The sequence below is a fragment of the Rhyacophila brunnea genome, unplaced genomic scaffold (genome assembly GCF_057557595.1).
Source record: "Rhyacophila brunnea isolate RB1 unplaced genomic scaffold, BYU_Rbru_1.0 scaffold_21, whole genome shotgun sequence".
Lineage (NCBI taxonomy): Eukaryota > Metazoa > Arthropoda > Insecta > Trichoptera > Rhyacophilidae > Rhyacophila > Rhyacophila brunnea.
The window spans coordinates 2,246,315-2,259,852 of record NW_028232871.1 but is presented as its reverse complement, the minus strand read 5'-3'; the positions used below and the strand labels follow the sequence as shown (position 1 = coordinate 2,259,852).

Below are 13,538 nucleotides of genomic sequence, written 5' to 3'. Positions count from 1 at the left end.
AAAGGAATCAAGACGATTTGGCAGACGAAAATTGGACTGAACTTTGGAAATCACCATGGCCCCCACACAGGGGGGGCTGACAAGGCTCTAGCTTGAGGAATTGACCAGTTAAGTGAGATAAACGCACATCAAAAGGTTGCTTTAATTGTAAAAAAAATCGCCTGCGGCGCAAATTTCCTTCAGGCATATTAACATTTTAACACTTTCATCCCCGGCAGGTTTTTATAAAGTTTACCCCTATTCCCGGACAAATTTGAGTGAAATTGGTTTTTTCTAGTAAATGATATAATCTTGGTTTATTGGCTTATTTGTGGGAATATTTAAATAAAACTTTCAGGAACAATCAAAAACAGTTTAATAATTACGAATAGTGTGATATTTCTGCCAGCAGATGCCTTTGTGAAGAGGAACATCACACTCTTTACACACGTACCGAGTCTCTTTGGCACATACCTTGCATAGCCTTGTTGGATATGCTTTTTCCGCGTCACTAGAATCGCCTGTAAGGTATGTCTGGACATGTCTCCAGATAATCTTACAGGCGAATCTAGCGTCACGTGACGCCTCAGAGCCGGAGAAGACGAGACATCGGTACCAATAGACATTAAAGAAATTGAATACTCTACTAAAAAATCTTTAAATTCTAACTTACGACTAGGGTTACATTTTTTAATAATCAATGAACTGATTGAACGTCAACATTCACTTTTACACTTGGGTCAGCAGTAAACGGTCCAGGTGCTGGAGTGTAGTCTTCTGTTGACCACGGTTCAGTAACACTGGCACTAAACCTCGCATGTCCTCCTCGGCTGCCTCTGGGACGACTGCTTCTACTTCCCCTTCCACGTTCGACCTCTGGTTTCTGTCCGAGATGGGCCAGGGAGTAGGTCCTCGGACGTGTTGACTCCTGACACCATACTGGTTTCATCTAGCATCTCTGCAATGCGGTCAATGAAACCGTTGAAGTCGTCCTTAAAGTTGCTCGAGTGGCCGGCGGTGAAATCGGTGATGTCTGCGACATCGGTGGTGGCATCCAGTAGAACATCTAAATCAGAGTCATATAATAACTCGAATGCATAATCCTGCTCAGAGTCGTCTGTTCCAAAGGCCTCTATTTCAATGAGTGACAATAGGCTGGAATCAAAACAAAATTCCACATTAGTAAACAGAATTTAATTCTTGGGAAACATGTGGCTTTATCAAAATGTTCGATTATCTTATATAAATTATATTTTGCGTATAAATTATTACCTTGTGACGTATATAATGTGGCAAATCGGTTGGTTTGCATTAGTTGTAAACAACAAAAAAATCGCCATTAGTAAACGAATTTTGAATGTTGGGAAAACACGTGGAATTAACTAAATACTCGTTCAAACACATATAATTATATAGAATATTTATAATAATTCAATATTCTAGGCTTATAAAGTAATATATCGGCACATTATCAAGTATTTGGCAAATAATGCGAACATTCAAACTTTGCATTCGGAAATTTTGACAGTAAAGTATCGTGTACGAATAAACACGTAAAATTAATTTAAATTGCTAGAAACCATCAATAAACATATAACATATCATAGATAAATTATTTATCTTACCTTATTCAATCTTTTTTTTGCTTATTTATGTCATTTTTGTCCTCTGGAGGCAAATCGGTTGGTTTGGAACACCTATGAACAACAACGAAATCGCCATTAGTCAACAAATTTTGAATGTTGGAAAAATACGTGAAATCAACTAAATACTCGTTTAAACACATATGATTATATAGATTATTCATAATAATTCAATATTCTAAGCTTATAAAGTAATATATCGGCACATTATCAAGGGATTGGTAAATAATGAGAACATTCAAACTTTGCATTCGGAAATTTTGACAGTAAAGTTACGTGAATGAAGAAACATGTAAAATTAATTTATATTGCCAGAAACCATAAATATTTATATAAAATATCATAGATAAATTATTTCTCTTACCTTATTGAATCCCTTTATTGCTTATTACTGTAATTTTCGTCTTCAAAATCAGTACATAATTCGGTAAAGTCACACGAGAGAATGATCAAAAATGGCGTCTCATAATAATAAAATTGTGATTTTTATTTAATAATATCACTGAAGGTAAAACAGATATCGATATTTTATCTATACCAGTCGGTACTGAATTTTATAATCTAACAGGATATGTCAAATGTTTTCGTTGAAAATACATAGATGTCACAGTAAACATATTTATTTAAAAACGCGCAACAAAACGAGGATCCTCGCGCGCGGTACTCAGCGCAATTATTGATATAACGAGGATTCTCGTTTGCGGTACCGAGCGTGTTAAGATATGTGGTTGTGTAATTGCATTTTTAGTACATGTTTGTTGATACACTGAATACCCTTAATTTGACCTCGAACACCTTTTGAAAAACACTACTATAGAGCGTCACACTGCCTTTTTAGTGATAGGTAGAGGGCCAGCCAAAGATCCTGGACCGGGGGCCCTCTTCAGGATGTGCGGGCCATGGAAATCACTTTCTACTTTTATTCAAATATTTATGATGTTTTTACAATTTTATTTTTTACAACTTTAGTTGTTTATTAGTATATTTTTGTTTGTTTATTTCTTATCTGCTTCGTAGCATAGGAAAAGTTGCTTTAAATGATATTTGAATATAATTTTATTTAGTAGGTAAGAAGTTTGGGAAGATGTGAGTTCCGGCACCTTTGTGTTTTAAAAAAAAGCCCTGCTTAGTGGTAATAAATACTATTATTATAAATTAAATACTATATTTTTTTAAATGTTGATGTATTGCATGGTGCCTAAAATAAAGGTGTGTTATTCATTAATTAGCAAAGGGTACCTTACACATTTTCAACTCTGACTCGTTGATAGTCAGACAATATCGCTCCAACTGCCACACCTTCTATGTGAATTTCTTCCTGTAAGAAAAAATATTAAACGGAATAAGGAAACATAAGGAAATGTTAAAAAAATCTCCTCACAGTGTAGGTGTTTTATAGTCAGAGATTTTATTGTTGATGGTAGTGATTTCTTGTTGATTGTTTATGAGGGGTTTGAATGTCGTTTGATTTATTCTAATGGATTTAAGTTTTGTACACATATTCCATTTGAGTCGTTTTTTGCATCCCGGGTTTCTCTTTTCCGCATCGTCAGGCACTATGTGCACACACCAAAAGGTAAATACACACTGACAATGAATTTTTAGCCACAAACTGTCATTGGTGACACAATATAATATTATTATCAATGTTAACGTGTGGAAATATATTTATATTTCAATAGTATAGTATTATAATATATATAATAATAGTATTATATTATTATACTGTGACGTTGCAGACGTCACCAACGGCCTAATTAATAATTTTAATTGGTGGAGAGGTTTTTTCCTCTCGCGAGCAACAAAAAGATGCTGCGGTTGGTATTCCAGCAAGCATCCGGGTTTGATAAGTGGTGGGGGGAATCGATTATTGGCCGGTCGATATCCGCTCGCTTGAAATTCCTTTCTGGTTGAACTTTGACACGAGAGGTCATGGGAGGAGCAGCTCTGCGTGGCTACCGCCATGCGGTTGTAAATACGTTTCATTTTTATTATTAATTAATCTTAAGTTATTTGTTTTAATTATAACCTCACTCACATGTGGATATTTTGTTTAAGCTAGGTTAAGTTGCTGAGGAAATATAGTTTGCAGACGGTAGCGCGTCTTTTGTTTAACGTAAATATTCGTTCTTTATGTTATAATACCATCGTGTATGAACGATGGTGAATTCCCTTCGGCGTTGTACCGCCATTATGTACTTTCGTAATTATTTGTTATTACGATATAGTACCATTGACTTTTAATTACAATGTCATATTAAATACAGTGAGGTTAAATTATCACGGTGTTTCATTTAATTTAATTGTACCCTATATTATGTTCTTTTACGTTCTTTTCTTTAACAGAAAAGGCTTTGGCGTCCAGTTCGAGTTTAGTTTTCAATGCTCGCAATTAACCGCTGCAACGGTATGATAAACACATCCATCGGATACCAACTGATTCCGATGGTCCTTTCCGTAACAGGATTGGAATTCACCAGAGGGGTAGTGCGAAAACCTAGTACACTGAGCTAGCGGTGCCTGTTATCCACATAGACTTGGATAACAGTGTTAATGGATCGTAGGTTGTATGTGGCCTAGTATAAATTCTTTTAACAATACGCAACATTGGAAACTGTCAGATTCAACTAAATTAATATGGCGAAGACTTTAATAAAATGCTGGCATTTCGACAGTTGATTGCTTTAAAAGACTTTAAAAGACTAATTTGTTTGTAGGTGAAACATCAAATGAGACATCTTGCACATTGCGCATACGCCATCATTTTGTAAGTTAGTAAAATGTCAAAGTGACAGCAAATTAACTAACATTAGTGGCATGACACGATACGGTACCAGCTGAAATATATTCCTTGTGACGTGCTACCTGTAATTTTGCATAAACAATATTTCAATATGCTAATACATCATCATCATCAGCAGGGGTCGATCCACTGCTGAATGAAGGCCTCCCCATAGCTCTCTCCACTATTCTCGGTCTCTAGTTCTTTGCTGCCAAGTACATCCACCGAACTTTATGAGCTCGTATATTCCGTGGGTTGTAGGGCATCCCTGTGGGCATTTAGTGCCCCTTGGGTACCACTGTATGACGGCATTTGTCCAGCGGTCGTCCAATCGCCGAGCGACATGTCCGGCCCATTGCCATTTCATCTGCTTAGCGACCTCTATCACATCGCGTATTCTTGTCTGCTTCTTTATCCATTGGTTTCTTTTATGATCTTAAACTTTGAACGCGTTATGCACCTTTCCATGCCACGTTGTGCTACTCGTAATTTTTTAATTTCTCTAACATTAAAAGTCCATGTTTCAATGCATATGTGAGCGTTGGTAGCACTCATTGGTTAAACACTTTACGCTTAAAACACAATGGGAGGTCACTTTTGAAGATACTATTCAGGTGCCCAAATGCATTCTATGCCAGTTTGGTTATGCGAGCAATCTCATCATAATATATTATATTATTTTTGACTCTACAATATGCCATGAGGCCGAATGTGGTGCGGGGCGAGTTGTTGACTTAATCGATTTGAGTGGCGTTAATGAGGATTGCTTTTGGTTCGGCAAAGCAGTTTATCATTACCTTTGTCTTTGAGACATAGCTAAACAATAAGTTCTGTACCTCAGAGCTGAAAGTGTGGAAGTCACATTATTATCATTTTTGAGTTACATATGCAGATTTAAATGTGTATTGGATGTCCAATTTAAAAGATTATTTGCAAAAGTGCGGAAGTACAACATACGGAGTTTTCGTCCGAACGCGAGTGAATATTCTAGATTAGATTAAATATATTAAAACTGCTCTCCTGCAAAATATTGATTGTGAGTTCCAGACTTTTAGCTCTAAGGTACAGAGTTGTTATCTCAAATGGCGAAAAATAATCCTGTCATTGTTAAGGTGTAATGTAGTTGGAATAAGCTTGCTTTAATTCAGGCATGGGTAACCTGCAGCCCATGGGCCGCATGCGGCCAAAATGAAGACTTTTTGCAGCCCAAGGCCCATTTGAAGTTTTCAGTTTTCTTATTTTGCATTTTGGTATTCATATAAAATCCTTCATAACAAAATTCAAACTTTATGAAAATCAATTACGATCAAATAATTCAACTCATTTCCCATTATTAAATGACTTAAATAGTGACCGTAAAGATTTTTTTAAATATTCTAATAAAGTCACAAAATTAATTAAAGAATTCGATACCAGATTCGCATTTATGCAAAAGTATGAGGAAATGTTCAAAATATTTTTAACTCCATTTAACGTGGAGGTGGAATCAGCGCCTCCAAATTTACAAATGGAGCTTATAGAACTGCAATCAAGCATAGAGTTAAAGTGCATGTTGGAAGGGAATAAGCTTGAGTTTTATCATAAATATATTCTCGAAGATAAATTTCCAAAATTAAAATGACTGGCAATGTGCATTATAGCAGCATTTGGGACTACATATCGTTGCGAATCGTTCTTTTCGAAATTAAATGTAGTAAAAACGAAGTGTCGCAGCAGGTTGCTCGATGAAAACATGACCGATCAACTGCGATGCGCGTCGGCTAAATTACCAATCAATATGAATAAGATATCAAAAAATATACAAAAAATGTGTCACATTGATTTATAGGGTAATAAAATATTTTGAATAAGTTCTTTGTTTTATTTTTTTATATGTGTGGCCCACCTAAAAGCTCAGTAATATTTTTTATGGCCCACCAAACGATTTGGGTTGGGCACCCCTGCTGTAATTGATAAAACATGTATGTTTTGTTCAAAAATCAATAAAAACCAAATACTATAGTTTCAATATTTTCAATCCCGGATTTTTTGATCAAATAGTCAACCAGAATTGCAACCTCTATAGGTTATAGTCGCAACTATATAAAACGTAAATGTAATAGCAAAATTACAAATTTATATCTGATTATATCACCCATTTTTTGATCCTACTGGTTGATTAAACGGAACGTTTGTGATGAGATATGGATTACATATCAATGACACGTTATAATATATTTAATTAATTTTGTATGCCTCTATAGCAACAATAATTTGGCTTATTGCAAATGCGAAAAAATCTTTCAACTTAGTTTCAGATAATGAATAAATTCATTGCAAACTGGACATAGAAATTGATTGCAACAATGTAACGTTGTCAGTACGCAATAAATCAAGAATGAATAAGTATTTGGACTGGAAAAGTCAACAATGCGGAACAAACGTTTATTTACATTTTCTTCACTGATAAACATGTACAACACAAAGTTAATCTTTTACGTGAAATAACTATGTAAAATTTATTATAATGCACAATTGAATATAACTACAAATAAACGAAGCAAAAACAATATTATATGCTTGTCATTGTATTGCCGTGGGAAACTCACCTAAATTGAACGATAGTGTTTACAAGATGGCAAGTTGATAGTTATCACCCCCTATTTACTTACTATACTATATTTGCTCTCGGCATAATAGACTCTTTTTTTAACACATTGAGAGCGGCACTTGCATTCATACACATAATTAATACTACACTTCAATATAAGAATGGCCTCTGTAACATGCACAAAATGACAATGAGAGAAAGAACACGCGGTGACAACTCAAAACTTTATTACGATAACAAATAACTGCGAAATTCTTTCTTTAAATTAATTGGTGGTTGGGCCAATTATGGTGGCCCTTATTCCTTTTTCCTACCTATCAAAAATACCAATTATTGTCGCAAGACCAGGCGACCAGCAGTCACGGGTCATGAGTCGACCGTGATTAGAAGTTACATTCAGTTACTTCGAGACTGCGGACGCACCTAGGCTTGTTAAAGCTAACCCATCGTTAACCAGAGTGACTCATCCAAAAGCATTTGTTCGACGCTAAATCTGATACAGTTTGAGTGAACATCGCGTCTACCATCTATTCTGAACTTGTCATCATCATTTATCCCAAAACCAAAGTGAAACCGTGAGAGTGACATTCTGAACCGTCCGTTTACCAGTGAGTGAGTGCGTGAACACCAAACCAGCTCCAGTGCGACAGCCCTCTCAACATAAAAGATCAGTGACTGGCATGCTGTTTAACCCCCCCCCCCCCCTAGATCCGTAATCCACAAACATCTTCAAATTACAGTCCACTGCAAAAAGCGCAACCAATGGGTCATGTACTTTATTACTTTCAGTGAAGAATATAATCAGTAGTCGCAGACGTACTTGGGTTGGATTTTTTTTTATGACAAAAGTCTTGCTTTGCATGGTAATTTAGCAACTAACCCCCAAATACGGTATATATGTCACCCGTGTAGAGTTGCCCTGAGACTGCATAAAATATTTCAAGGGTTATTCCAATCAAGAAAGTATAGATAACACTGCATTCCTCGATCAGCAATGGCAATAGCAACAGTTGCCTTTCGTTAGCTAGTTGCTTTTTATACAATTTAAACAATAAACAGTAGGTATATCATCTGTTCTTACATTAGAGTTAGCATAGCAACGATAGGACAGAGACAAGAGATGTATAAGCTAAAATAGGACGTTGAACTAAATACTCACTTTAACATTTTTGAGCAGTTCATATAGATCTTCGACTTCATCGTTCTCGGTTTTCTGGTACATCTTTCCCTTCTCTAGGGCGTGACCTTTGGTTATCCTCCGGAACAGTGGCAGTCCCATCGCCTCGGCAATGATGCTGATCCCCTGATGCCCCACAGTCTGGTACATGTAGCTGTCCAGTTCATCTACAAAATAATCACAAACATTTACATATTTTGAATTGATTCTTATTGTATTCTAAAATTTGAAGGACAAAGGCGTTGAAAAAAACTTCTTATAGACAGTCTGTCTAAACCAATGACATTAATATGGACGAAGCATCTAGAAAATAAAATGACACTCACTTTGTGTCGGGTCTGCCGGATGGCGAAATTCATATTTTAATATCGGTATCCTACGCTCAAATGAACATTCTGCTTGCAAGCGGTCTGGCGACACCGCCGGGTCTGCCCATACAAAATTTCTGACTGTCAGATTTTGACTCCACCGTTATTATTGTGTTACAAAATGCCAATGTGCCTAGTTAAAAATTGTAAAAAAATCTACTTAACACTCCAAGAAAGATGGGATATCACTTTGCATGTGTTAGTATTATTTATTATTTATAAAATGCCATTTTAAGATATTGATGAATGTTTATTCAATGCAATTGAATGACAGGAACCATTGGACAGTCAGTCGCCTGTGATTCGCTGAGCTCACTTGCGTCTAATCTCCGAGAAGTCGTAAGTAACCGAGAATCTGTTTCTAACGCAATGAGTCATGACACTAATACGCCATTACAATAAAGGTTATATTACTATAAATTCTCGAAGCTTGTATCGCATAATGGAGACGGATACGTCAATGGTCACGTGACATCTACCTATACATCTGTGAATGACTTTCATGCACAATTTCTCGTGCGCGCCGGGTATGAAGTGAGTCGTCCATTTAATATGTCATTGGTCTAAACTGAAAAGGAGGGTTACTAAGACCAATGATTACATCAGCTGGAAATCATTTCATTTTATTATAGTAAAATTCAGAGTGTTATCGTCATCGTCATCCGTCACAAATATTTCAACATTTTCAATACAATACACTGCATAACAGAATGTCATAATCATGGCCCCCGCGGGCCCCCCAACCTATCGCTAAAGTTAAGAGCAGTGTAATCTGCGGAAATCCAGGGTTCCGTGTAAGATAAAGGGTTTTCCATATATTATTTGATTAATTATTGTTTTTATGTATTTTTAGTGATTTTTGATAGGTATTTTTAAATAAATCCACGCCTTGAATTGTAGGCACTCGGCATCATATAATGAATCACTGATCGTGACCCCTTTTTTGATAACATGTGACCCATCGCCATATTAAATAAATAGTTATTTTTATTATTCAGTAGAAACACACTAAAAATAATTATAAAGTAAAATTCTACTCATGAAATAGCGCCGCAGGCGACTTTTTTACCATTAGAGCAAATTTGTGGTTTGTGTTTATCCCAACCGGTTGACTCGTCATACCACCCCCCCCCCTCCCCTAAGTCCGGGCTCTCAAACTAGAGCCATATTAGCCTTCTATTGTAGGGGCCACGGTCATAATATAAGAATTACATGTTTAGCAGAACTTTTGAACCTGTTTGTAGTTAAAATACCCTCAATATTCTGAAGGTACGATCAGCGGTTCTGCTAGAGGCATCGTATGATATTATTGGTCTGTACTTGAAAATAATATTGATATGAAAATAACCAGTGCTACAGTTTGGAAAATAACAACTACTTGATGAAGGCAGGAGATGATAGAGTGACAGTATTACTTTGCTAGAAAAAGCAAAATATATCAAGAGCAGTAGCGTGCGGTTCATAGATGGTGTGGATACAATGGTTCTTTATTGCAAAATTAAAATAGTCTAATAGAATGTTGGTTGGTTCTTACGATATATGGCAGTAACGTTCACTTACACACATGGCATTTTTTTCCTAACAAATTGACTCTTATGGGAACCACATTATAGTACTAATATTTTAACAAGTTGAGGGTTGGTTCCTTGTTGCATATTCTTAGACATTCGTCTGATACTATAAGTATTCATAAAACCAATAAATATATATTATTTAATCACACACTAGTTGCCCCACACTGCTCCTTATGGAAGCAAACGTGGGACTTTGCTATTAGGTGGTATCATTTCTATTGTTTTCCCCAATTATTTCAGCAGGCCGTTTTCAACGTATAATTCAATTAGAAACTAATAATAAAACACTACATTCATTTGTTCTGAAAATCTATCTAGTATTTATTCAGTAGAAATAATGTATTTCAAAATAGGTACAACTAGCTTATCAACTCCGCCTATAGAGGGAACGACTCTACCTACGCTATGGCCGGTCCCAAGCCCGGATAAAGGAGGAGGGTTCGTCGTAGGGCTAATCACCCAACACGGTAAAAAAACCCTGATTACGAACACCAAAACAACTGCCTTGGACCCCGGACTCCCCATAAACCAACGACCCAAGCAAAGAATTAAGGACAAACGATTATATATACAGTGTGGCACATGGAACGTACGCACTATGTTGCAGCCGGGCAAGATGGAGGAGGTTGCAATTGAATTGCATAAGTATAAAATGAGCGTGACTGCATTGCAGGAAATAAGATGGGAGGGCGCAGGTTTCATAAACAAGAGAAACTACACTTTGTATTACAGTGGATCTGCAGGTACGCAGGGTCGCTATGGAACTGGGTTCTTAATCAGCTCTGATATCCGCAGGGCAGTACTAGGATTTGAGCCAATTAGTGAGAGATTATGTAAACTTAAACTGAAAGGTACACTTTTCAATATTACGTTCATCAACGTTTATGCCCCAATTGACGATGCGACCGAGGAAATTAAGGATAGATTCTATGAAGATCTGCAGAGATCCTGCGAAAAAGTCTCCCCACATGATGCTCTAATTATCTTGGGAGTCTTCAATGCAAAAATTGGAAAAGAGGAAGCATTTAAAGAAGTAGCTGGGCAGCACAGTTTGCATGAAACGACAAGCGATAATGGTGAACGTCTATGCTTTTTAGCGGCTGCAAATAATTTAATAATTAGTAGTACATGGTTTAAACATAAAAATATCCACAAAGGAACCTGGAAAATACCTGGAAGTAATACATGCAACCAAATAGATCACATTCTTATATCGAAAAGAAGAGCGACAACAGTGGAGGATGTGCGCGTCTGCAGAGGAGCCAATTGCGATTCTGATCACTTCCTGGTGAGAGCAAAATTAAAACAAAAAATCTCCTTAATACTGAAAAAAGAAGGCCAGCGAAGAACTAAATGGAAAGCTGAAAAATTGAGGGATGAAGGAATTTTGGATAAATACTATATATCTATAGAAACAAACTTAAAAATGACGTTAATAACCGATGATGTGAATGTGGACTGGGAAAATACAAAAAACTGTGTTATCACGAGTGCCACAGAAATTCTGGGGGAAAACAAAGCAAAAATAGATGCAGGATGGTTTGATGATGATTGCAGGCAAGCACTGTTTGATAAAAATGAAGCAAGGAAGAAATGCCTACAAAGGGAAACGAGCCAAAATTACGAAACTTATAAAGAAAAGAGAAAAACTGCAACAAAGCTCTGTCGAGGGAAAAAGCGAATGATGCTCAAGAGAATACTCCAAGACATGGAATATCAAAGAAGAAACAATGATCCCAGAAAATTTTACAAGACTCTTCGGAATCTAACGAAATCCTATCAACCCAGATTAAACTCCTGTAAGGATAGTGGAGGACAAATGCTGATCGAAAAAGAGGACATTATGGAAAGATGGAAAGGCTATTTCACAACACTTTTAAATAGGGCTTATAGTAATGGTCATGAGGAAACAGAAAAAGTATTGTACCACACTGCTGAGGAATTTATTGATGAGCCTACTCTGCCTGAAGTAAGAAGAGCATTAAGAACGCTGAAAAACAGTAAAGCACCTGGAACCGACAGGATAACAGCCGAGCTGATAAAGAGTGGTGGCCCAACACTGGAAGCAAATATCCACAGGATAATTCTCAATATTTGGGAAAAAGAAATTCTACCTGAGGAATGGAAGATGGGTATAATCGTGCCTATTCTGAAAAAGGGAGACAAAACGATGTGCGATAACTACAGAGGGATCACAATTCTAAACATAGCTTATAATGTTTTCTCATCTGTATTGTATAGCAGGTTAATGATCTATGGTGAGGAAATCCTGGGAGACTACCAATGCGGCTTCCGACCAAATAGATCCACCATACATCACATCCATCTCATGAGGCAAACTATGGAGAAAGTGCACGAATACAACCTTACACTCCACCACCTGTTTATTGATTTTAAGCAAGCTTTCGACAGCGTGAATAGGGATAAGATGCTGCAAAGCCTAAAAATACTGGGAATTCCCTTAAAACTAGTAAGGCTAATAAAGACCACACTGACGGATACTCAAGCAGTTGTCACTGTGCAAAATGAGCAAACTGAAAGCTTCAAAATCGAATCAGGTGTGAGACAAGGGGATGCGCTATCCATTATGGTATTTAACCTTGTGGTGGAATCCATAGCTCGTGAAACCAACATAAGAGGATGGGTAGATAACAGTACAACGCAGATGTGTGCTTATGCTGACGACATAGTAATTACAAGCAGATCCAAACAGAGGATGATCAACCATGGTGGCACTATGAAAATAAAAGCAGAAAACGCTGGGCTGCAAATAAACCAGTCAAAAACTAAGTATATGGTCAGCACACGCGATCAGGTACCGCTGCAGAATATAGACATAGGACAGCATGCATATGAAAGGGTGGACAAGTTCACGTATCTCAGATCCAGCCTAAATACCCAAAATAAGACAGCAGAGGAGATAAAAATCCGCCTTATCTCCGGGAATAAATGCTGGCATGCCTGCAAGCGACTGGTGGGGTCGAAAATTCTAGGCCGAAGAAGTAAACTTCTAATTTATAAAACAATTATAAGGCCAGTGGTCACTTATGGCTGTGAGACTTGGTGCTTAACTCAAAACGAGGAAAACAAATTAGCTGTCTTCGAGCGCAAAATACTCCGCAAAATCTTTGGACCCACGTTGGAAAATGGGAACTACAGAATAAAAATGAACCACGAGTTGGAAGAGCTGATTGAACCGCAAACAATCATAAGATACTGTAAGTCCCAAAGACTACGATGGGCGGGACATGTGGAGAGAATGCCTGAAGTTAGAGCGCCAAGGATCATGACGAAGTGGCTACCCCAACGGAAGAGACCAAGAGGCCGTCCAAGAAGGAGGTGGGCTGACGCCGTAGAAGTGGACTGGCTTCATATAGGAAGACCCGGTAACTGGAGAAGTGTGGCGAGAGACCGGAGTGAGTGGA

General features: G+C 37.3%; 1 protein-coding gene across 1 annotated transcript in view; it reads right to left on the bottom strand.

Moving 5' to 3' along the window:
• Window positions 1–13,538, bottom strand: part of LOC147070605 (uncharacterized) — a 35,560-nt gene that overhangs the window by 18,157 nt on the left and 3,865 nt on the right. Inside the window, exons 3-4 of the mRNA XM_085949098.1 lie at window positions 8,154–8,338; window positions 2,867–2,940 (exon numbers count right to left, since the gene is read on the bottom strand). Coding sequence (XP_085805224.1) covers window positions 2,867–2,940; window positions 8,154–8,338 — 259 coding nt within the window. The remainder of the gene's footprint in view (window positions 1–2,866; window positions 2,941–8,153; window positions 8,339–13,538) is intronic.